The sequence below is a fragment of the Corythoichthys intestinalis genome, chromosome 5 (assembly GCF_030265065.1).
Source record: "Corythoichthys intestinalis isolate RoL2023-P3 chromosome 5, ASM3026506v1, whole genome shotgun sequence".
Classification (NCBI taxonomy): Eukaryota; Metazoa; Chordata; class Actinopteri; order Syngnathiformes; family Syngnathidae; genus Corythoichthys; species Corythoichthys intestinalis.
In genome coordinates, this window is record NC_080399.1 from 22,717,837 (window position 1) to 22,742,891 (window position 25,055).

The following is a 25,055-nucleotide window of genomic DNA, read 5'->3' on the forward strand; positions in this document are numbered from 1 at the left end:
ACAGCCGTATTTACAAAATGAATCAAAATACTTATTTTCATATTTAAGAATCATCAGACAAGAAGGAGCAAAACTACATTTGTGAATGGACTACCTGCTAAAGAGAGTTGAAAAGAGCTGGATTCAAAAGGTACATGAGCATCTGGCCCCAAATTTAACATCAGTAGCAAACATGTGACTTAAAAGTTGGTGACAACCACACGCTGATTTGAGCTTCCCCTCAACTTGCACTGCTCTTGCTTGGAAAAAGAACACTTCTGCTTCAACCACCCTTTTCATTACACCACCGACACAAGAACCAACACAGAACATGAAAAGAACCCAGATGTACATATTTTCAAATACTAAAAATCTCAGAAAACAAAAGTAGACCGTCTCACTTTTTTTTTCCTGTAATGTGTAAAATAATCACTTAAGCTGAAAGATATGAGTTCATACATCGAAATCTTTTAAGACTGCATGAAAATGCACATAAAACACATAAAAAAACAAGTCTGTGAGCTTGAAATTGAACAAAAGACATAATGACTTCAGTATACAGTTTTTAAACTCCCCAAAAAGGACAATCAAAACCACGTATGCAATTTTGCTACACCGAGAGGCACTCAGTGTGACACACTGTGTATTATTGCCTGCGTATTTGCTACAGTGGAGAGGAAACGTCCTCGAATGGCCTTCCGTGTACACCTTTTCCTTCCGAATGGGCAACAAAACATAAACTGCCTGATTCCAGCACCGCTATTCAAACGACAGAGGTAAATACTCGACAAACGACACCCTCAGAGTGCTCTTGCTGCTTAATTTAAAACTTACAATTGGAAAAATAGAAATAAAACACTGCTGCATCAGTTTGAAAATTATGTTTATCCACAAAACATCATTAAATAACTTACTTAGCTTTTGCTATAAATCAGAAGGAAATAAGTGCCTTATTTTCCCAAGACGAGCACACTGATACAGGTACTGGCTGGGTAAATTTTATCACGATCACTCTCATTATCATTAGTAATTATAGTCCTAATAATAAGACTAATACTGTATGCAGTGAAATGAAGAAACTAATAGGGTGGCCAAGGCTTAGTCATCAATTATTTGTTCACAAACGTACCTAGCACAACACAAAATAAATCAGCACACCCTAATACAACTAATGAGGGAAGCAAACTAGAGTTATCATTAAAATATGGTGGAGCTGATTAACACATAACTATTCTCATCGAGTAGGCCTTAGTAGCAGTCCCCCCCCCTCCCCCTTACCTATTACAGACAGAATTTACCGTTATACACGTGATCATTAATATTAAATATGGTCAGTGAACAGCAGAGGCTGAGAGCGAGCAATAGAACGACAGAATCAACGTTGCAGGCCATGACAAGTTTGTGGTGCTCCACCTGGTCAAATATCCAGATGCAGAAAAATGAAGAAAAAATAATACAAACCAAACATGATAAATAAGAGGTGCATGTACATGCAGATGCTCAAAGACTAATATGCACAGAAACCAAAGATTATTTCAAAATTATACACAAAGACATATATTATTGCTTGACATTCAGTTATGGCTAAAAGTTTCATTTTTTTCTTGGAATCTAGATACCTACTTTGAATCCATATCAGCTGTGCTTTGGAAAATGACACTTTTTGTTAAAACATGATGGCCAAACTTGAAGCGTGACATAACATTTTCAAACTCTATTATCAGCTCACTTATGTCAGTCAGTGCGCCGCTTTAACAGGCAATGAACGATATTTGGTAACTTATTTTCCGGGAAATAAAACCATGTGATTTGTTCCAAGGAAAGTTGGTTACAATTAAAAAAATATTACAATTAAATAGGAAATCTTTTTCATCTTACCTCTTTTAGCGGGGTAAAGTGTTGTAGAACCTTACAATAATTCATAGTTCAATGACCGTCTTACAAAAGGCTTCATGACAAGACATTTATTGTTTGAAATCCATAGTTGCATTGTTGAAGACGTTATGTCACACTTTTCAACTGCTACCGATAGAGGATGGATTGAACTCAGCATTTCCATAAAAGAAAAAAATATATATACTGTGTACATCAAGACTTTCTTGTCCACATAACCCTGTTCCTTTGTAATTATTAAAGCCTTGTCTGGGTTTTTTTTTTCCCCTCCTCATTTATTTAATCACACTGACAACAAACACACACGCACATACACACACACTATTGCTTTTTACAAGGAGACAACAGAGTAGAGACAGAAGGACCATTTTACTATACACTGATTGAATAGCACACTTAGCACACGTTAATCCCTCGCTTCATTGTGAATGTACAGAAAGACGCCACTGTACAGGTTTATAGTGGGCCACTTATGCGACTGGTGACCACTTATTACTTTTAAACATTTTTGAGTCAAGTCAGTCAAACCCGTAATTACACCACAAGGCCATATTGCTTGCTTTATACTGTAGGACTGATTACAAAACACTCAAACACATTTTTTTGTATGTTTTTTTTTGGTATTTTTTTACGTAACGTCAAGCACGGTTCCTGCAGTTTAAGGAAATAGAATAAATAATATCAGGAAAATTCCACCTTTTCATATGTGTGTGTGAGCATCTATAGCTGTCTCCTCCCTGAGCGTACACACCTCATCCTCTCGGCCGGGGCTCTCCTTCCTGGATTGTCTAACACTTTTCCAGACTGGAAAGTTTGTTCTGCTGGGAGACTGAGGTTTTACTAGTGGTACAGGGCTTGTGCATCAGAACAGAGATTATTACTTAGGTACAGCATAAATACTACAACCCAAACAGATTTCGTATTGCATAAGAATATTTGGTTTTGCTAATAAAGCGGGACCCTGATGACACCTTTATCCAAAACAATTTTTTAGATTTTTTTTTTTGAAATGGAAACTGAGAATATTGTGATTTTTCTTTTTTATCTGGAGATGGTTTTGTAAAAGTGATATTTTCTTTTGTGTGTGTGTGTTGGTTTTAGCTTGACTTCAGGGGTCTATGAGTAGCCCCCGTGAGAACTCAAGTGATGTATATTCACACATTAATCTCAACTATTTGTCGTGGAGCATCCCTGAACACAAACAATAATGCGACAATCAAACCGAGGGGGGCAGGGGGCGCGAAAACAAACTCTTCCCTGAGGGGTGACAGCACAAGGTAGTAGTAACACCTTGCACACATTGCACAACAGAGGAATGATGGTGTGCAAGCAGCAAATAAAAACTGGTTCAATGTCATGGTAGATGTCAGTGTTGGCATGCTTCTAAAGGGATCTTTTTAGTGTTTTTTTTTCATTACTTTTTCTTTTTTGTTGTTGTTGCCTTGAAAAATAAAAGTTTTTCCTCGAAGTTGCTACTGAATTTGCTGGAATGTCTTAGGAGTCCATTATACAAAACAGACCAGAAAGCAGACTACTATTTGGCACATTCAGGGATTTTTTTGTTTGTTTGTTGTATCACTTTACGACCACACCAACAAGAAAGACACACTGAACAAAACAGAAGCACAACAACAAAGCATTCTGAAAATAGCACTTGTCCTACCGTTTTATGTTTCTCTTTCCTAATTGTACAAACAAATGCTAGTCTAATTATTGCAGGAATATAGTTAAGTGCTATCTGACATCTTTTCCTCTCTCTCTCCTCCCCTTTCTTGAGTTCATTGAGAAAAAAAATGTTACAAAAATAGAAGCTTTACGACCAGACAAGGCTTTGAATATTCACTTTCCCTTCATTGTTTTTTTCTGTATTGCTGGCTTGAAAAGGCAGATAAAGCCACTCCAGAAATGGTGTTTAAAAACATGAACAGAAGGGTTCTTTTCATGTCACAAGGCAGTTATTCTGGTTGCTGTATCTCTACCTTCCACTAGATGGAACAATTGGATTGCAGTCAAGGATCACTTGGCTTGATTTACAAATAAACACGCACTAAACAACATTTAGTGCACTTGCTAAATAAAATGCCAAAATACCACCTTTTTAATGGAAACTGAAAATGCAATGTCTTAGAAAACTAAAATGTATCCCATTATCCAGGCCAAAATGATTAATATCCTGACCAAACTGGCAGTTAAGTATTCATACCCAAACACAGTCTTTTGCACCACTGAAAAAGATAACCCCCAAAAATTCGAATTATAAACACTTAGAACATTGTTATTTCCTAGGGATGCTACAGAAGTAAACATTGGGATTCATAGAAAATAAGTGTTGTATATTAACATTTTTCTTCCCCCCCCTTAAATTATTGTTGATAATCCATGTGGATTAATAACTTGATCAGCACCATAACATAAAGTAATATTACTAACACAACTGTAGTTTAAGAAAACTCCCAAATTTGGCCAGCATGTGAATAACACAAGTAATGGTGCAAACATTTGGAAGTCTTCCAAATTAAATTCATATGAATGCTGATTTGGTTGATGGACAAAAAGTATATATTTAAACAAATATCCTATACTGTACTTTATTAATGCTGAGGAATAGGGATGTCCCGATAGCATATTTTTGCACCCGAGTTCGAGTCACCAAATTTCGATATGAAACCGAAAAAGTATTTTTTTTTGCCATATATATATATATATACTGTACTAGACCAGGTCCATCGAGTAAAGGTTTTTGAAATTCTCCTCCACAAAGCTATTTTTGTTCGTGTTTAGGTACAAGACATATGTGTTAAGTTTGGTGCCATTCGTTACGCAATTACGGTCCACGCCCTCCATAATGGTGTTTCTCTATTGCTATCCCACAATGAATTGAAAAAGTGATCCAAAATGAATAAACAGCGCATTTCTTTGTGTGTTTGTAGGTTGTCAAACTGCAGATTTCTGTTTTCATTTTCCGTTACTTAGTTGGGAGTTTATCGTTATCCCTCACCCTGGGGGCAACGCATAGAGAGCGGTCACTCGTGGACAACTTGAGGGCTTGGGTGCAGACACTAAATAAAGGGACTATAAATGTGAAATTTTGTGTCATTGCTATTGTTCTATGAAAGGAACAAATATAACCTTGTAGAGTTGCAATTTTCTCAAGTTCATTTTTTTGGACCGGTCTAGCATATGTGCATTGCCCTAAACAAATTTCCATCCTTTCCACCACGCGAAATCCCCACTGCGCACATATTGTAAATTGCTGTTGCACGTTCGGCATTAAAATATTTCATCACAGCTGACATTACCACTCTAGCAGCGATCCATTAAGTTCCTGCGTTAGCTTCCAGAACATTCTTCTATTGGGGCTGTTGACAGTACTTCCTCTGGCGCTTTTTCCAGGAGTGTTGCGGAGTATAAAACATATATTTTTGTTTCTTTTGGCAATGCCATTGTATTTCTGGATAATGTTGTTACTTTTTAGTCCATAAAAAGAATTGAAAACCCTTTTCCTCTGACTCAAATCCTCAGAAAAATGGCCTGATCGGCTCAATTTCCAATAACTCAATCGGATCGGGGACATCCCTACTGAAAAAAATTCCAGAATAGTGAATAACTGATTTGCAATAACTGACTGTTGTTTCTAGTATTTTGATTACTTAATAGAACCGCATGAGTGGAAAAATATTAGAAACAGCTCCCAGGATTATTTTTACTTTAACTGCTGTTGTGACAGTATCAATCAAAAGTTTGAATTATTATCTTTGTCAAGGCAGAATTTCTGATTTGCATCTCATTGCCCGGGTGCTAATGTGTAATGTCACATCTATTGTGATCATTTCCAACAAGTGAATGATCTAGAAAGATAGTAGATGGAGCGATGCTCAAATGCCTCTCATCTGCCTTCTCAAAGCCACCAAAGCAGCAACGCCTGCTCCCACCAGACATGACCATCTCCAGCTCCCAGGACTACAGTAGCCTCTGTGGCCGTGGTTCAACTTGAATTTCTTCTTGTGCACATGCAACACATCACTAGGTAAATATACAAGTCTTAAATTAAACAAAGGTGTAAAGAAAAGTGCCTTATCAATTGAACAATTAAGAATCGTCTAACTACGAATATCATACATGTTATTTAAAATAGATTCTATAAACATTACTTTTTTCTGTATAGTAAGTACTTATGACCATATACCCTGTAGTACATTATAAAACAGGTGGAATGGACCCTTTTCATTGTGTTGGTGCCCCGTGCTTCTCAAGGGCACCCGTCCAGAGAAGGATTAATAGCAGATGGCCTTACATGATTTCACTATGCAACAATGGTGGATGGAGGTTTTTGACAGCTAAAATCATTGCAGTAGAATTACCAGAATTCTATGTTCTTTTTTTTTTTTTTTTTTTTTTTTTTAAATCTTCAAACGATTGTCCACAGAGAGGTGCCGATTGCATCACCGTGCCGACAGAGCCTCCCTCCCGGTTGCTGTGAGTTTGCGTCCCGAGCAATGCATCCAAAAGATACGACTGAATACGAGAAAGGAAATAAAAAAGCAGAACGTGACCAAAATGTGCGCATTTCATATTTAAACGTGTGCAACCGCTTTGAAGAGAGACAATTATTGCAGTTTTCTCGATAACAACATGTGTTTCAGTGCCTAATGAAAGATATGAAAAACAAAATGAATGATTTATACAATTTAAAGTTTGATACTTTGCATTATAGTCTAAATAAAGCCGAGTGAATGAACGTATGATTGACATCCATCAAAGGTTTCATCTTAGAAATGCGCAGAAGATGGTCAAGTTCAAGGGGGGAGGAAATTGTTTGTCCTCATGTTGGACGGGGTGCGTCTCAGCTCCCCTAAGTCTTCCAAAGAGAACCAATGAAGTAAACCTTGAGAATCCTATCCATCCGCCCTATTCTTCGGTGAAAAAGAAGATGTTGAGCAGCGTGTCATCTTGTCCACTCTGGTTTGTGCAGGGCACCAATATAAAGTGTCTCAGATTCCTCCTCCACATTCCCCTGCGGTGGGTGCTCTGGCACCTGGCAGGGACGCTACCCGTCAACGGGCATGGACTGCTCAAAGTCTGATCCAAACAGCTCCTTATATAAGGGGGGGAAGTGGGCACGCACAATGTCTGGGTATATTGCTTTGAAAGCCGTAAGCTTTTCTGTATGCCTACTGCACAGTGCCCGCAGTGTCGAAACTTTGCATATCAACTGTGGAGGGAGACAGAGAAGAGACAAGCTGTTTAGATTCACAGCAAGACCAGGAGGACATCAAGCAACAGTGCTGGAACACACTTTTCCCATCCCTCACCATGTTTTGACTCCCACATGAGGGCAAACTTGACGTGTAAATATTGAGACAAGCGCTCAGGCGTGAGGAAGCTTGACACTACGATTGATAAGGCAACACTTTTTATTCAATAAAAATGCATTTTTTGTGCCATCATGAAAAAGTCCCCTGTGAAATGGTGCTATAACAATTTATTGGGTAAGGTAACATTTGGCAATCTAAGTGATGTTCCAGATTGAGCATGGGGGGCCGATACGAGGCAGGAGAGCCAATAATAATGAGAAATGCATGGCTTGTTGATTGTTGATTTCCAACCAATGAGCTCTTGTCCAATTTGATTGAATTAAGGTGAGTCCAATAATTAATTATTAATAGAGGTGGGTAGAGTAGCCAGAAAATTGTACTCAAGTAAGAATAGCGTTACTTTAAAATAATATTACTCCAGTACAAAATAAAAGTAGTCATCTAAAAATTTACTCAGGTACAAGTAAAAAAGAAAAAAAACTACTCAAGTACTTTGTAATTCCTTATAATATTTATAGTTAAAATGATTAGGTCATCTATATGAACTCTTATTATTATGATACTATAACCTATTAGATGACCATATTAGGCCAAAAATATACATAAATCATCGAACTTCGACTGAAAAAAATAGAAATGAAAATCACCTGCATGCATTTTCCACCATGAAACTAAAACTCGCTCTGCTTTTCCGTGGTCTATCGGTGCCAAATAACTAGGAAAGTTTAAAATCTGCACTTTTATTTTTGACTGCAGCGCTCTATCTGAAATACTTTATTCTTTCCGCCGCTTTAAAGACGTCACTTGTTGTGACACCGAAGTGATCATAAGACTGGACTGCAAGCTGGTGTTGTGTGATCATAAGACTGGACTGCAAGCAGGTGTTGTGTGTGGCGATGAATCAGTATTGTTATGTCTAATTGGTATAATGGAGTCATGTGATTATTGTTGCTGCATCTGATTGATGAGACTGGGTGAGCCACTGTGCTGGTAAAAATAAAGAGTGGAAAAAAAGTAAAAAAGTAGCAACTAGCGCAGCCCAAAGTAGCTGTGTACGAGCAGCGTTTATGGCATTGTAAAGCTACTCTTAGAAGTAAATTTTTCTCAGAAAGTTACTCTAGTCAATGTAACGCACTGCCCACCTCTGATTATTAACAACAAATAGTCTATCTTAATCTGTTTATGTAAGCAACATATTATAGTGTCGGGCAGCACAATTATTAAAAATTATGCCAGAAGAGATAATTAACATATTTATCGGTTCTTCTTACAGTATACTGTAGTACACCCCCCCCCCCCCCAACACACACACACATACACTGGAGCTACATATATATTTATACAATACATGTTTTGAGTGTAAATCATCAATTTTGTGACGATACAATATATAGTTTACATTTCACCTAAAGCAATAAAAAAAAAATACAATGACATTTTGACAATTTATAATATTGTGTTGCTGAAACATTTGAATGTAAACCATTTTTTTTCCCAACAAAATGGACTGTTGCTTAGCCGATCAGCATATCGACTCTGATCGATGTAATGTTTGATCGCTAATACGATAGTTGCCAATATTAAAACAGTCTGCCACGATTCAATAGAAAATCTTAAAAAATGATGAACTTCTAATTAACTCATTTGGTTGCCATAACAACAATAATGTTAAATCCATTTGGACTGGGAGGTTAGGCAGCGATAATTTGCAGCCAGCCCCTCCCAGTTCAAATGGATTGGATGTCTATTGCCATTAATAGCTGCCAGTTACCGTATTTTCTGGACTATAAGTCGCACCTGAGTATAATTCGCACCAGCCATAAAATGCTCAACGATGAGGAAAAAAAACATATGTTGCATTTTTGAGGGAAATTTACATGAAAAAAATCCAACACATAGAATAGATATGTCATCTTGAAAGGCAATTTAAAATAAAAATACAAGAGAGAACAACATGATGAATAAGTGTACAGTATGATAATGTTGCATGATGCATGAACAACGAAATGCGAACGTGGTCGGTATGTTAACGTAACATAGCTATTAAGAGTTATTCAGATATAAAGAACATTCTGACAAGTTACCAAACCACCAGTGTCACTCCAAAACACCAAAATAAGATGTGAAATGATATAATAATGTGTTAATAATTTCACATGTAAGTTGCTCCAGAGTATAAGTCGCACCCCCAGCCAAACTATATAAAAACGGTGACTTATAATCCAAAAAATACGGTAGTTAATTTTCCTCAGGACAAAAATTGTACATTCAGTGTACATAACGGGCACAATGTCCAGATCATTACCTTTGTGAGAATTCCGTCCTCTCTGTGGTTCTTCTGCAGGACGTGCTGTAGAGCCAACTGGATCTTCTGCTGAAGTTTCTCCACCTTTACCTTCTCCTGGAGCCAGGATCGATCTGTGAGGCAAAGCGATCACACCGTTAGCCTGCAATTTCCGAGTGGAAACGACAAAAGCTAATTTTAGGTATTAACTGATAAAGGAAAGGACAGATGGTACATTTGTTCCTTGTCATGCACAATGCAACGTTGGTGCAGTTTCTCTCTTTGCACTGTGACTGACACCTACCAGCAGACATCAACACAAAGGCGGAGAACAGGGCGATCTCATCCTCAGACAGGTGCATCGAACATAAGTTTTTTCCAAACTCGAAGACGGAGCTGATCAAGTCGTCACAGCCTGCCACACACAGCAAAGGACATACCGAGAGAGCTTAGGATGAGGGAGACCAAAGAACAACATTCGTTCTTGATCTTTATTGGGAGAGAGGCACACGGGGAGGGGAGCGGAAAGGGAGAAAAAAAAAAAAAGAATAACAGAGCTGCACGCTGACAGCACATGGGAGCGTCTTAAGCAGAACAGGCACTGCTTTTACTGAGTTTTGGCAGTTGGGTGGTGTTATGCAAGGCAAATTGAGGTCACTATCGAGGCGTTTAGTAAATCAATTATCTGGCGTAGAGGGCAAATGCCAATGCAACTCGGGAGGCCTATCACTCCTCTGTGCCTCCACAAATGCTAACTGGTGTATGCATGCTCTTGTGTATAGGGTACGAAAATAGTAACAAATTAGCAGCATCATGCAACTAATAAACCATTTTAAGTGGACACTCTAAATTGTAAGTTGGAATACTAGCATAAATGATTGTTAACATGTCTCAAGCCTAAAAGCCAGATGGCTAGCATCCAGCTACCAAGAGCAAAAGTAGGCTTTAAAATGTATGCTGTGATGTTTGACTATACATAGAGCAGAGAGTAAGGGAGTTCCCAAAATTCGATTATTAGATGCATTACGATTCGACACGTGACAATTCGATTACGATTCATAAAGGTTCAAAAACGATGATTTTCCCTCATAACTTTATGACAGACGCTCGTAGCGGAACGAAATTCAAGACACGTCTGCCGCCCGGACACCTTTAACAGACGCACGCACAACGTTATGATGGATGCTGCCAGTTACTGAGCGAGAGATTTACTTCTTTTCAAAAGACTGGAAAATAAATGTGTGTATGAGACAGGCAGGGATGTGCTTCTGTGCGTAAGTTATGTTTTAGAGCGAGAGGGGAAGAGAGATAGTTCGTTTCTCCTTGATTTTCAGATGTCCAGCAGTAGTTTCAAGTCATGTCAATTGAAAAATGTCCTGAGTGTGTTGCTAAGACCCGTGTGCGTCTTTCAGAGGTGAGTACAAGAACCCTCTTGTACTGTTTAGCCTTTATTGTTGTTGTTTTTGAGATGTTAACAGTTAGCGCCGAGCGCTAAGCTAATTAGCTAATTTGCTAACGGGTATTTAATATGCAGAACGTGTAAAACCATGATTAAGTACAGTGGTAACACTACAAACATGCGAAATAGTAAAGAAATCTATGAAAACAAAGTATATTGGTTAAAAGAAGTCTTATTCCTACAGACACTTTGTTTCCAGAAAATGTGGAATTCATTCCACCTGTGTAAATTGTATTGTATTGATGAGAGAAATAAGTACTGCTTTTAAAATGGTTAATGTTTTTTCACTTTCTTGGAAAAAAATAAGAATAAAAAAGCAGCTTAAGGGCAGCTTTTTGTTGTATGGGCATGTTTCCGTCGTTCCTGTTGAATCATTAGTCATATAATATCATCATATTTGAAATAAATAATTGACATAAATTTGTTTAGCTACTTAATTAATTAGTATTGTACGATGCATTGATAATCGTGATAACCGTGATTATCGCCGACACCGTGATCATCGTTCAAGAATCGAACCGTAGCACCCTGAATCGTAATCGAATCGAATCGTTGTGTGCCTATGATGGCACACCCCTAGCAGAGAGTGTTCGCTAATCTAAAATAACTACATCAAAAAGGAAAATTCAAAACTTGCAACCACTATTGGACACATTTACATATTTTCCACCTTAAAAATGAAAGTGGAGGAAAATCCTTGGTGGAAGGCTCAGTGATATCATGACAGCTAAACAAAAATGCTATTTGAGCTATCTGAGATTCTTTATGTCAGCCTATCAGTGATGGTTTTGATAGCTTTCTCCCAAAAGGCGCTCTGTCTGGCTGTATTTATTCCACAGTTACAGGAGTCAGATGTAAGCGTGCCTTGCTATCATCTCGCTCCTGGCATAAATAAGCGCCGCAGAGACGGGCGATGCCAGGTAAAGCAGGGATGAACGCCCAGTGTTCGCTTCAAGGCCTTCTGTATTGTGTGGAGCAGATTAGCAGATTCTAATTTTGGCTGGTACATCAAGAGAAAAAGGAGTGAGACACATTCAGCCACACACACAAGCAAGGTAACAAAAGCACACATGCGTAAAGTGTCCACTTACCTAATGACTTGAACACATCTGGCCCTGCATACTTTCCGTCAAAATAGACCGTGTTGTTTTGCGAGTCAAAGGCACGACACATTCTGACGAACACAACTTCCAAAGAGCCTGTGGAGACAGACAGCAACAACATGCTGAATGGCTGTGTTGTTCCTCCCCCTCACCCTCACTCTTAACAGTAAGACATCAGTCAGGAAGGCAATACACGTGCTTCGGCTTTGTGCCGTTCTTTTAACAATATGATCAACAGAGACACTTTGAAATAAAGAAGCCGGCTGTCAGTGGGGGAGGAAAAAAAAAAGCACCTCCGCATTACATGATAATATCAGACATAAGGCTAGTCATCCATAATGACAAGCCAGATAACAATTTGTGGTTCATTTAGTGGTGATAGCGCTTATTCATTCAACCTTTATTGAACAAGATAGTGGGGAATTATTCTATCTACCCTGTAATTTGTAGCTCTCTGAGGGAGGGGATAACAGGAAAAGAAAAATGCAACAGCAGCCATTACTACTACATATTATTTACTTTATTATTAATACTGACATTAGAGGATGACAAGTGCATTACCTGCCGCATGCTGTACATTCACTAGCCACAACTTTAGGTACACCTGCTGTAATATAGGCAATACTGTGCAATAAGAACTATACAAAAAAATCTTCTACTTTTGAGTTTATTCCAAGACTATGATCGGGAACCATGTTTATATATTGAAATGAAATAAAATAAATAATAAATTAATAATAATAAATTTAAATAATAATAGTAAAAATTAGTGATGCACGATAATGCATTTTTCAGCCGATACCGATAACCGATAATTTCCTCCTCGTTCCAACCGATAACCGATAATGTCAAGCCGATAATTTTATTAAAGATTTATGTAAAATTTTAAAGTATACACAAGAGAAAATATTGCTGTGCAAAAATAATATTGCTCTTTTTTTTCAACATCAAATGTGAACAAGTAGTAGTAGTAGTAAATTCCAACATCTAAATAAAGACAGATTGTCTGACATTGTGTAATGGTAAACTTTTGGCAACAATTACTTACAGAATAAATACATCAGTTGCACAAAAATGGCTTTAAAAGTATGCCATTCCTAAAGTATAACATTACTACACAGCAAAAACTCAGCTCCTTAAGACTAGTTAAAGTCCCATGTTTTCAGTGTAAATCTATTGGAAATAAGTTAAATTAACTGCCAGCACTTCAAGTATATTTCACTCAGATTTCTTGAAGAAAAATGGCCAGCTGAAAATAAGATTAACAGCCTTATTTTAAGCAATAAATTATTATACATAATCCTAAAAAAAAAAAAAAAAACCTTGCCAGAAATGTTCTTTATTCAAGAATATGTATGGTTCAAAACATTATTTGAAAGCAATTTTTTCTTGATTTAGGTGAAAAATGACCTTACTTTTTTAGATGTTTGGGCTTAATAAGAACAAATTTCAATATTTAGTTCAAGTAAGTGGAATAATCTGGCGCATTCAACTAGTCTTCAACACTCAAACAAGATGGGGAAAATTATTTGACTAGATTTAAGAAGAATGATCTGATTAAAACGTCATAAATTTAAAGCGTACTGAATGCATTACTGACTGGATGACTTCTTTGTGTCGTTTGGTGCATGTTACAATTATCAACTAACCACTGTGCCGTCATGATAAACATTGTTTGTTGACATCACCTGTGTAAATGTCCGTGGTAAAACTGATGTGATCGGCATGTCTTTCACGAAGAATCGTGGTCGTATAAACTGCATTATTTTTTCATCCAGGGGTTTGGCTATCGGGTCATTTCGGGAATTTCCTCCCGCCTGTGCCCGTCAGTCCGCCCGGCCAGGCCTCTGTCTCGAACTGGAGTGGCGGCGGCAGCTAAGTTCGTACCGGATATCCGCCCGCCCCGGCCGGCTCGCTGCGGCGCATTCGGTGCATGGCTCTGCTCTCATGCTCTACCCGCCTAGGGCGAGGCGGCGGCGGCGGCCTGCCGGACCAGCGGGCTCCGTCGGAAGAGAGCTACTTGTCAACTATCGATCTCGTGAGGTGTTTAGCCATAGATGGGAGTTTACCACTCGCTTTGGGCTGCATTCCCAAACACCCCGACTCCGGGAGGACCGCAGCGTCTCTGTATTGTCACAAGCCCCGTAGCTTCCTTTATAGTTTATTTGTTAACAATAGCTTTAGCATTCGTGCTAGCAGCAGCCTCATATTCGTTCCAAAAATCATTGTGATGCAGTTTTAAATGGCTGCTGGGTTAGTGCTAGTGGTGTTCAATGAGGACGCTTTCTTTAGGCCTTGAGGAACTGTTTTTGTAGATGGCGAGAGCCACACTGGAAAAGCAACGCATGCTCGTGAGAGGGCCTCAACACTGATGTGTAACACCGCCTCCTCTATGACGCCGTACTCCTAAACCCCTCCTCCCACAGGGGCTTCAGAGAGGGGAGGGTTGAGCAGGCGGCAGTGAAGAAGTGGAGAAAACTGCTTGGTTGCGCACATTTGGAGGCTAAATCAAGTATATAATTATCGGATTGCATTATCGGTTGATTTTTTAATTATATGTATTATCTGTGTGACGTCATAATTGCCATTATCGGCCGATAATTATCGGTAGCCGATATTATCGTGTATCTTTAGTAAAAATAAATAATAAATTCAATTTATTAATTTATTTCCTGCATTGTGCTCATTCCAATGTTCATGCCTGAATCACAAGGGAGCAGTGAAGCAAGAATAACTCAGATATTTTTGGCAATATCTTAATATGTATGTGTTTATGTGTATTATTAGATTACCTGTCTACATGTGTTGCTGCACCATTTATGTTATAACACCTCAACATTGATGCTATTAGTTAGCACATATCTAGTGTTTTTACATTGTTTTTAACTGTCAAGATGATTTTGATAGGCTAGGTTAAATTGTTTGTTTTAAAATACAAAATATTTGATTGTCTTTGTTCAATAGTAGGCATGTGCCGGTATGATATTCTGACGGTATGATAATCTTAAGCCAAAATATCACGGTTTCACGGTACTGCAATTACAGCTCCAAAATGTGTGCCTTGACATATCTGGGTTTAAAAAATCAGAATAACAAAACTTTTTTCCATTGAACAGGATTTTCATTTTTCAAATATTAGCAAATTGGAACATAAGGATAATGTTAATTTAAAATAAATAAAAAAAATAAATATTCTAAAGAAAATTTAAATAAATGCAGTCCTTAAGGTGAGCCTATATCCACAGCCACAGCTCAACATTATTACCATCAGAAAAAAAAAGATTTATTTTATAAAAAGCACGTGTGTATGATTCGTATCATATTTACATTATACACACTCTCACTCACAGTTGCCAGAGAGAGAAAAAAAACACGTTTCACCACCGCTAGACACACTAAACAAGCTGGAGTTAACTCTCGTAGCTGGTGGGAAATTTTCATGACAGTGTTTATGTAACAGGTACACGCAGGTCCGCGTGGGTGAGCGGTGCGTGGAAAACCTTCCATCCGATGCCTTCATGTGGGTGCGCTGGCAGCTGGGCCATCAACTCGAGCTTATGGCTGGGTGATTAGAGTGTTTCTGCCAACCGAGTGGACGTGTCGTGCGGCGCGGGTTCGAGTCTTGACCTGAGCGAGGTGGGATCGGAACGTGGGTGCGGCGCGGACACACCGGTTACATTGGTGCCATGACCCGGATCGGCACTGAAGGTTTTCATGGGGTGAGTGTAACGGGTACACGTAGGTCCGTGTCTGTGAGTGGTGCGTGGAAAACCTTCCCTCTGATGCCTTCATGTGTGTGCGCTGGCAGCTGGGCTGTTAGTTCGAGCTTATGGCCTAGCGATTAGTGTTTCCGCGTGGACGCGTCGTGTGGCGCGGGTTCGAGTCTTCACCCTAGCGTGGTGGGACCGGAACGCGGGTGTGGCGCAGACACACCTGTTATATTTACTAACCTTTAATTTTGAATAAATGTGAAATCATATTGGATGTATTGCCTCCTCGGCAGCCACCCTCCACAAACATGTCGGTTGGCCCTCCTCCTCTAAGCCGCAGCTGTCTAACTTTTCTGTAGTCAAAGTATTCCCATACCAGCGAATTTGATTTCTTCGATGGGGGAAAAAAGTTCAGGAGTTTCACCTCCCCCAGCCATCGTGTAGGACAGCTAACTCACTGACAATGAGCAACAAGTGGGGGAGGGTTTAGCCATACAGCTGCTAGTGAGGGATTTCTCCATGCATTTTTGGGACATAAAAAATAGCTAATACCTTAGGGACGATATGACGGAAAATTTTAGCGGTCTTGGAACCTCGATGTTTTCATACCATGGTATACCTTAAAACTGGTAATTGGCACATGTCTATTCACCAGTAATTTTAGTTTGACCGAAAACCTCAACTGGGTGTTAACAAACAGCAAAAAGTGTATACAATGTTGTTGGTGTATGAGTGTTACTATAACATTCAATGTTGTTGGTGTGTGAGTGTCAGCGGAATGTTACAGTAACACTTTATCTTCAAATGGAGGGTGGTAGACAAAAAAGGAAGCTCTGTTATCTGATGTTGTAAACATTTATCTTGTGATGTGCCCATGCACAGGAAAGTAGCAAGTGACAATGCATGCACACATGAAGAAGAAGCCTTTGTGCAGTCAGGTCAGCTGCGCCCTTGTGACATATCAGTATTATGCGTGTCAGAGTGTGTGTGTGTGTTGACAGGCTGTCATACCTGCTTTGAGCAGCACTATCTGATCGTTCTGACACAGCTCCATGAAGCCATCGATGCGCTTGGCGAACTCCACCACATACTGGATAGCCTCTGTTATTTTGATAGCGCACAGCTGCCACATAACTTCCCGCGGCTAACAACAGAACAAGATTGAAACAGAGTCAGCTTTAAAACAACACGTTTAAGAGAGAAGAGGAGAGAAGATGGTGTGGTCAAGCTACCTTGCTCTGGTAGTTCTCTACCTCCTCTTGCAGGAAGGCTTGCCAGGTCATCTGCTGCAGTTCCTCTCTCAGGTACTGACATGTCTCCATGTGTGATTTGGAGATATTTTGGGCCAAGTGCTCTGAAACACAGTCAGATGTAAAAGTAAAGATCCTCAGTGATGAGAACCGCCAGAGATGATTTATTTACAGTTTTTAGCAAGGAAGGGAGGCAAATATGCCTAGGCTTTTCTCTCCTTTTTTCTTGTTGGGGAAAAGGGCTTGTTGACATTTCCTTTTATTGCCTCCAGGAAAGCTCATAGCTTGAGATTGAGGAAAAGCCAATCTAGTTATGACACAAACGGATGGAGGAGGGGAAGGTGCGTTGTGTTACTCACTCAAACAAAGGTCATATTTGCTCTGAGAGAAGCGGTGAGCACGAGAAATTAAATGGTTTTGAAAACACATCTGTTAAAAGGAGTTCCTAGGCACAGGGGAGCCTAAAAAAATGATTTCCCTAGACACCTGCCCTGCTGGATCCTGATTGGCCCTAATTAATGGAAACTAATTACAAAAAAGAGGCTCTTTTAATGAGTGTTGGAGATGAGTCTCCAACCTCCCGCTATTTTAAGCAACCTTTGTGTCATTTGCCCCACGGTTGAGTTCCCCCCCTCCACTGTTCTGTCTCTCCTCTCGTCAGCCACTTCTCACAGTCTGACGCGTCTCACCTAGTTCTGCCATGGACACGGTAGGGGAAGTTTCTCCGTTGGTGAAGGAGCAGTAAGGGAAGAAGCCGGAGCCAGGGGCAAAGTCGCAGATGGGCTCAGGCTTGATGCCGTTAATGTCCAAGCCAGACTGGTCCGGTGAGGGCTGGATGTCCAGGTAGAAGCTGCTGACGGCAGAGTCTGGTTTGGTGCCGTCGGGGGTGTGACCGTCCATGTAGCCACTGAGGTCGTCGTGGAGCTCCGTGAGACCGTTAGCCGAGAGACCGTAGCTAGGTGTGAGAGGCTCCGCCTCCCCCGGCTGCTGTTGGTGGTCCCGCTGCTGCTGCTGGAGCCGATGCTTCTGGACCTCAGCGTAGAGGCTGTCTCGTTGCTTCTTGGACATGCGGCCAAACTTCACCGCTGGAATGCAACATGAGAAATTGTGGGGTGAATCATTGTGGGAGATTAAATGTGTGTCAGATAACTGAGGATACTAGAGACACCTGGAAAATATAATTCAAATAGGAAAACCTGCTTTATGTAATAAATGGAAAATGTGGGGATATTAGAAACTCCAATCAATGTGATGCACAGCCAAGTCAAACAATGATAATGACTCTACAGAGCTATATAGAATCTGCAGTAGTAAGTCGAGTTCTACATGACTGATTTTGAAGTGGTGCTTTGAGATACAAGTTTATTTTTCTTACAGGACCATGCTCGCAACTCAAAACCCTCATATCTCAAACCATTTCTTTCTATTGAGTGAAATAGAAATGCCATTATCCTTTCCAGAAGCCCCCCCAAAAAGTTTAGGAAATAGCACTCTATATTGTAACGTAAAAATATACTCATAATAACATTATTTAATAGAATAATAATCAAACAGTTAAGGGAAAGAAAAAAATCAGAGCTGGTCCTGGGTTGAGGTTGATGATCGGGGCAGTCACGCTCCAGCCCCTCAAGCTCCACCCATAACTTCACCCCTGAAAGTTTGCTAGCCCACATTTGGAACGAGGAGGCAGTATAAGAAGCCATAACATTACTGTGAAAAACTTGATGTAATGTTCGTAAATGGTGGTAGAGAATCAAGACTATACAGTCAACTGACTCCTGCATTTTTTTCAGGATTTATATATAAATTTTTACGTTCACATTTTCTAAAGATTATCTTTAAATCTTTTATCTTTATCTCTTTCTGAGTAGTCAATCCATGAAGACTGTGCAGTGCTTCTTTATCTGTGCTTATTTAAGAAGTTTTGGGGTTAAAAAAAAATGAAACAATATTTTTCCGATGCATTACCAATTGGCGTCAATTACAGTATTTTTTCGGACTATAAGCCGCTACTTTTTCTTAGCGTTTCTACCCTGCGGCTTTTATAAGGAAGTGGTTTATATATGGATTTTTTTTTTTTTTTACAAGCGAGCTTCACATTTTAATTAGACATATTTTGAAAGAATAGCTTTCCAAATTTTGCCATGACATAGCTCTCAGCCACTACACTAGCACCGATAAAGCTTGCCAGAAGCTTGTCAGACTTACTCAGAAACTCAGGATTTTATAGATGTATATGGGTCTATCTGATACTATATGCTGCTACAAAAGAACAATTTTAAATTGATGGGCATCCACTATTTACTACGACAAGAGAACGCGATGCTAGCGTTGATTAGCCGTTTTCAATTGGCACTCGCCACAGTATGCTACAACAAAGCTGCTATATAAGGGTTAGCGCTAGCTGTTAACCGTTTTCAAGAGGATTTCATCCACTTCAAGTTTAGAAGGCAAGGTAAATATCTTTGCAAATGTAGCGACCTGTTTTTTTAAAGTTAGTTTTTAAGCATTCAGACAACACGTGTCGGTGATGTTGATGCGTGTTTATCTGGTGAGTACCGTATTGGCCCGAATATAAGACGGCCCTGATTATAAGACGACCCCCTCTTATTCCACACTCAAGTTTGAAAAAATACTTTTTGAACACCAAATTAATTTTTATACAGTAAATAATTAGAGGTACATCCGAAACAAATGATTATAACAATATAGAAAACAGGCATTTTATTTTGCCTCATTCAAATCTTAATATCTGAACATTTAAATATGTAAACTAAAGTGAAATCCCATTCGTAAATGAATGGCTTCTGGTTTTTGAAATGTAAATAAACCAATCTATTGTGATAAAACAACAAAATTGCAATAACTGCATTAAATCATCAAAGTGAAGTCTAACAGTAACTGTAGTCTTGAAATAAATCTGAATAAGGAAAAATATTGCAATAAAATAATGCAAACTGGTTACACTTGAGAGTAGCTGAGATCTGTCATGACAGAACATCGCTTCAATGATATCTGGCGCCATCTAGCGTCGTGAATGGGTATAATGTCTAGACCGCGAATATAAGACGACCCCCTCTTTTTCAGCCTTATTTCAATGCAAAAAAAAACGTCATATTCGGGCCAATACGGTAAATAAATTTTTGATCAATGAAATATTTGTGTCTAACATCTATGTAAATATCCAATGTTGAGATACGGCATATATGTGGATTTAGAGTATTTCTAAAATTTTGTGAAATTTGGCCATTGCAGCTTATAATCAGGTGCGCTTTATAGTCCAGAAATTACGGCATACGCAGTTTTGCTATTAGCGGTCGGGCCGTGTCCCAAACTCCAGCAAATACCGTGGTTTTAATTATCTGTTGATACTTGTTGCAACACTGTATAGCTTAAATGTGGTTGTTAATATATATATATCTAGTCTAATTCTTTTTATTAAAATAATATCGTATAATTTCATTTACAAGTGAGCATTTCTATCTTTTAAAAAGTTTTGTAGCTCTCAAATTGTGCCCCGAGATTGTGTCGGTATACCTAATAAAGTGCCATGTCATTTATACAACTAGCCCCCCAGGCAGTAAGTAGTATTACAGACACTTCTAAACACAAATAGATTTTATTTTTATATCCTGTTCAATAAACTATGGATATAATTTTTGTTCTAATGTGGCTGTCTCTTCTCATCCAGTTAAGATTCATGACACTGACGTGCAAGAAATGCCTGAGAGAACAAATCACATTATGTCACACTCTTGGCTGAACTCTTCCTCCTTTGAAGAAAAAATAAATCATGTGCCTATGCTGCAGATAAAATCACTTTTAAGACAGATGAACACAGTGGTGAGAAAGAGGCTTTGGTTGGAGCTTGGGGGTCTTGGAACTATGTCAGCTGGTCAATTTGTGTGTGTGTGTGTGTGTGTGTGTGTGCGTGCGTATGCGTGTGTATTCATGTGTGGAATGACAGAGGGGAATACAGGCAGATGGGCCTCTGTGTTGAATGAAGGCAAGCGTCACCTTCATCTGTCCTGAGTTTGTATGTATGCCTGTATTTCAGCAAAGGCGCTCATAAGTGCTAATGCACTTCTATGTCTACGGCATTTATGAATATGAATACATGTGCAACTCTAGAGCATTGAGATGACAGGACATTTTGGGTGAAAACATAAAATCCTGATTACAAGCTATAATATAGTTTTGCTTTGTGCCAGTGTTGCCAGTTACATCTTGTTGAGAAATGAGCTGCAATTTGGCTGACTGAAATCTGACACTTATGACTAGGGGTCTGACAAAATATCGAAATGGTGATATATCGTGATACTTTGTATCCCAAAAGGCTATCGATATACTCCTGCCAAGAATCGTGATTCCGTTTTAAAAAGGTGTCAATCTTTATAATAATAATTAAAAAAAAAAAAAAAAAAGGAACCAACAAGTTGCTACCAAAATCACCATCATAGTGTCTCTAACTCTAAGGCTGCATTGTCGGTGCTTGACGCCCAATCCATTTAGACTGGGAACGTTTGTTCATTCGAAACCAGAGCATTCACAGTCATTCTGTTTGATTTTCAGGGCATTTACAGGTCACATGCTGTTCATTTTAGGACTTTTACTGGTCATTTCCTGTTGAGTTTGAGTCACTGCCTATTCATTTGGGCGATTACTAGGTCACTTCCTGTTCTGTAACTCATAATAAACTGGAAGTGACCCATAAAATACCCCCAAATCAACAGCAAGTAACTGAAAATCAACAGGTAAATGACCTTAAATGGCCCAAAATTACCTTTATTGCCTGGCATTGGCTGTCACTGACGGCCATAGACGTTCAATCCGTTTGAAGTGGGAGGGATGGCAGCGAATGAACCCTCCCAATTCAAATGGATTAGATGTCTACTAGTGATAAACCCATTCCAGTTCACAGCAGAAGCTTGTTTTTCTGTTTATTAGTTGTTTGTAGGATATCCTAGAATGATTTCCTGACCAGTGTATCGCCATATCGTCATATCATCATAATGGTGAGCTTTGTATCGCAAATCGTATCGTATAATGTTACTTAACGACGCTACTGTAAAAAAGCTACAACCTTGAAAAAGCAACTCATGCCTTTATAAGCTCGAGAATGGACTACTGCGATGCACTTTATGTTGGTCTTCCCAAGTCCTCTATTTCTCGTCTGCAACCTGTTCAAAATGCTGCTGCTCGATTTCTAACAGGTACACCCAGATGTGAACACATTACAAACCGTGTTATCATCACTCCACTGGCTTGCAGTTCATTTTAGAATTGGTTTCAAACTTTTACTGTTTGTTTTTAATTCTACTAATGGCCAGCCTCCTTCTTATTTGCCAGAGATGTTAACCCTCTATAACTTTGGCAGGGCTCTTCATTCTACAGACCAGCTTCTTCTGCAAGTTCCAAGGTCGAGTGGGGTGATCGATCATTTGCAGCTGCTGCCCACAGGTTGTGGAATAGCCTGCCCCCTGAAATCCGCACCATTACGAATCTTGGCCTTTTTAAATCACGGTTAAGGACCCACTTTGTTAGACTTGCCTTTCCTTTAGTCTCCAGGTAGCCTGATTTTATTTCTTAACCCTTTAATGCCAGCAATATGAAGCAATCATCAGAGAATCCCAAAATTTAAAAAATAAGGTCCTAATGAAACCTTTTTTTTTTTTTCAAATTTGTAAATAGAAAAGTCAAAATGAATATGTGCAATAAGCACTCAGATATCTATAACCCTTGCTAAATCCTGTTTGTTTTTTTCATGGAACCTCCAGATGCATGTGTTGACTTGCATCCATCATTTTTTTTTTTCAAAAAGAAATGTCAAAATTCTGAATTAGTCTCAAAATCATGAAATTTTAGGTGTATCAAATGTGATACATTTGGCAATATAGGGTTAAGGGTTTTAATGTTTTTGGATTTTATCAGTTTTATTCTTTTATTTGACTTTTGACGTTTTGATTTTTATCGCGATGCGTTGTTTTTTTGCGTTGGTTTTTTTTCTCCGTTTTTTTCCCTCAATGACAATGCTGTATAGCACTTTGAGGACCTTTTGGGTTTTGTAAAGGGCTATAGAAATAAATTTGATAAATCCTAAATTTGAAGTTCTTAGCTAGCCTAGCGTTAGCTGGTCCTACTCAGTGCAACCAAGGCAAGGACAAACTCAAACCAAACCCCGTTTGATATTCCAGTAAATGACTGGCCATTCTAAACCATTGTACTCCTGACTTAAAGGGAAGCAAAAGAGAATGAGTACCAGATGACCTGTACACTACTCACCATCTCGTGACATGCCAACCGCCAGGCACTTCTGCAGCCGGCAGTGCTGGCAGCGGTTGCGGCTAGTGCGGTCGATCAGGCAGTTCTTCTGACGGGGGCAGGAGTAGGCCGCATTGCTCTGCTGACTCCTCCTGAAGAAGCCCTGCGCAGGAGATCAGCATCATTGGATCAAAACGATGAAGGTGCAGTGGACTGAAAACATCTCATTGACTATTGTAATTTTTTGGGAAAAAGAGGTGATATATTAGCTTAATTAGAGGTATAAGCACATCAAGAATCTCCTGTGGATTCAAAGGAACAAAAGATATTAAGGTCCATTGTAGGGAAAAAAAAAACTTATTTAAAGGGACCCTCAGACTTAAAGACTTGTAGGCTTTATTAAGCCATAATTGTTCTCTTTTGCTAAAATACGTTATTAGAAACACATAAAATATTGCTATTGATTTAAAAATCCATAATAATTACTACATGTTTTGACCTACGGAGGGCGCCATATTTTGTACGTGCAATGACCGCTTGGGGGATGAGGTAGTTTGTCACCGTCACTCGACGAACACTTCCAGTTGACTGCAATTCCTTCTACGCGGCGAGATGTCCAACACATTCGCACGTCGGTTAAAAGCAGCGAGTACTTACTGTTTGTGTTTTTATTGAATCTTTTATTACCTTTTCATTGCACCAAAATACTTCTTTGCATGTGTTTCCTCCTCATACTTTCAAGCATTATTAGTCATGTAGCGTATTTAAACCACCCTTATTTGATATTACTACTATGTATTTTCTTAAGGCATCTTTATTATGTTCTGTCTGTATACATTTAAACAAGCTGAAAGCTCACGGTGGTACTTTGGGTATCAAAATTCTCCTCATGTAGAACGTTTCGCCAGTGTAGCACATTTTGGCAGAAAACCGGTTTTGTCATACTCTCGTCTCATCCCTTCTTTCCTGTTCATTTTACTTTTGCAGCTCATTTTGTGAAATAGCGACAGTGCTGTCATGCTCATTAATGTTTCTCTAGGGTTCAAATTGAAAGGGTTGAACAGATGACATGTTTATGTTACCAGAGTCATACTCTGGTAGGCCGGCAGTGTAAGTATATGACGTCACCGCCCTGTCAACAACAAAGGCAACCTACTAGTTAAACTAATTTTATAATTTGTATAAAAACGAAAACATCAAGAGGGGTTTTCATATCAAATTATTTTAACTCATAATCATGTTAATCTTAAGAACTATAGGTTTTTCTATTCAAGGATCCCTTTAAATTAGAATTGGGCTGGACAGGAAAAGAAGTATAATTGTGTTAAAGGGATTTCTAAAAAGGATGTCAATGAAATATAGAAATCCTAAATGACTGTTTTTTACAATGCCTATTTTTCAGTAGGGTTATGGTTTAACTGGACACTAGTCAGGCTGACATTATTATTTGCTCATGTTTCATGCGTAGTGCTGCAATACCTGAGGCTACAAACACACCAACCATTACACTCAAACTGGGATTGTGCTGCAGTCTAAAATGTCCATAAAATCTAAAGTACCGAGCTACTTATTGCGATATTTTCAGTTGTTGAGAGTGAGGTGTGTATGAGTAACTACAGTATCTCCACGTAAATTTTGTCAATGATCCTACGTGGTTTTCAGACATCAAGCCACAATCTCACGCTTAGCTGATTCACTCCCAGCCATATTCACTGGAGCAAGGCCCTTCGCTCCCGACCGTTTTACTGGATTTTGACTGATTTTGCAAGGCCCACAGAAAATTCTGTTCTATTGCTATATA

The 25,055-nt window shown here is 39.1% G+C and overlaps 1 protein-coding gene across 2 annotated transcripts in view; it reads right to left on the reverse strand.

The window, feature by feature from the left end:
• Window positions 1-6,245: 6,245 nt before the first annotated feature.
• The window catches only part of roraa (RAR-related orphan receptor A, paralog a), a 436,248-nt gene continuing 417,438 nt past the window's right edge, over window positions 6,246-25,055 (reverse strand). For both annotated transcript variants that reach the window (XM_057835948.1, XM_057835949.1), the window contains 8 exons: window positions 23,276-23,417; window positions 17,683-18,078; window positions 16,976-17,097; window positions 16,755-16,887; window positions 12,022-12,129; window positions 9,776-9,886; window positions 9,493-9,605; window positions 6,246-7,084 (listed from right to left, as the gene is read on the reverse strand). In XM_057835948.1, coding sequence (XP_057691931.1) covers window positions 6,920-7,084; window positions 9,493-9,605; window positions 9,776-9,886; window positions 12,022-12,129; window positions 16,755-16,887; window positions 16,976-17,097; window positions 17,683-18,078; window positions 23,276-23,417 — 1,290 coding nt within the window. In that variant the 3' untranslated portion in view covers window positions 6,246-6,919. The remainder of the gene's footprint in view (window positions 7,085-9,492; window positions 9,606-9,775; window positions 9,887-12,021; window positions 12,130-16,754; window positions 16,888-16,975; window positions 17,098-17,682; window positions 18,079-23,275; window positions 23,418-25,055) is intronic.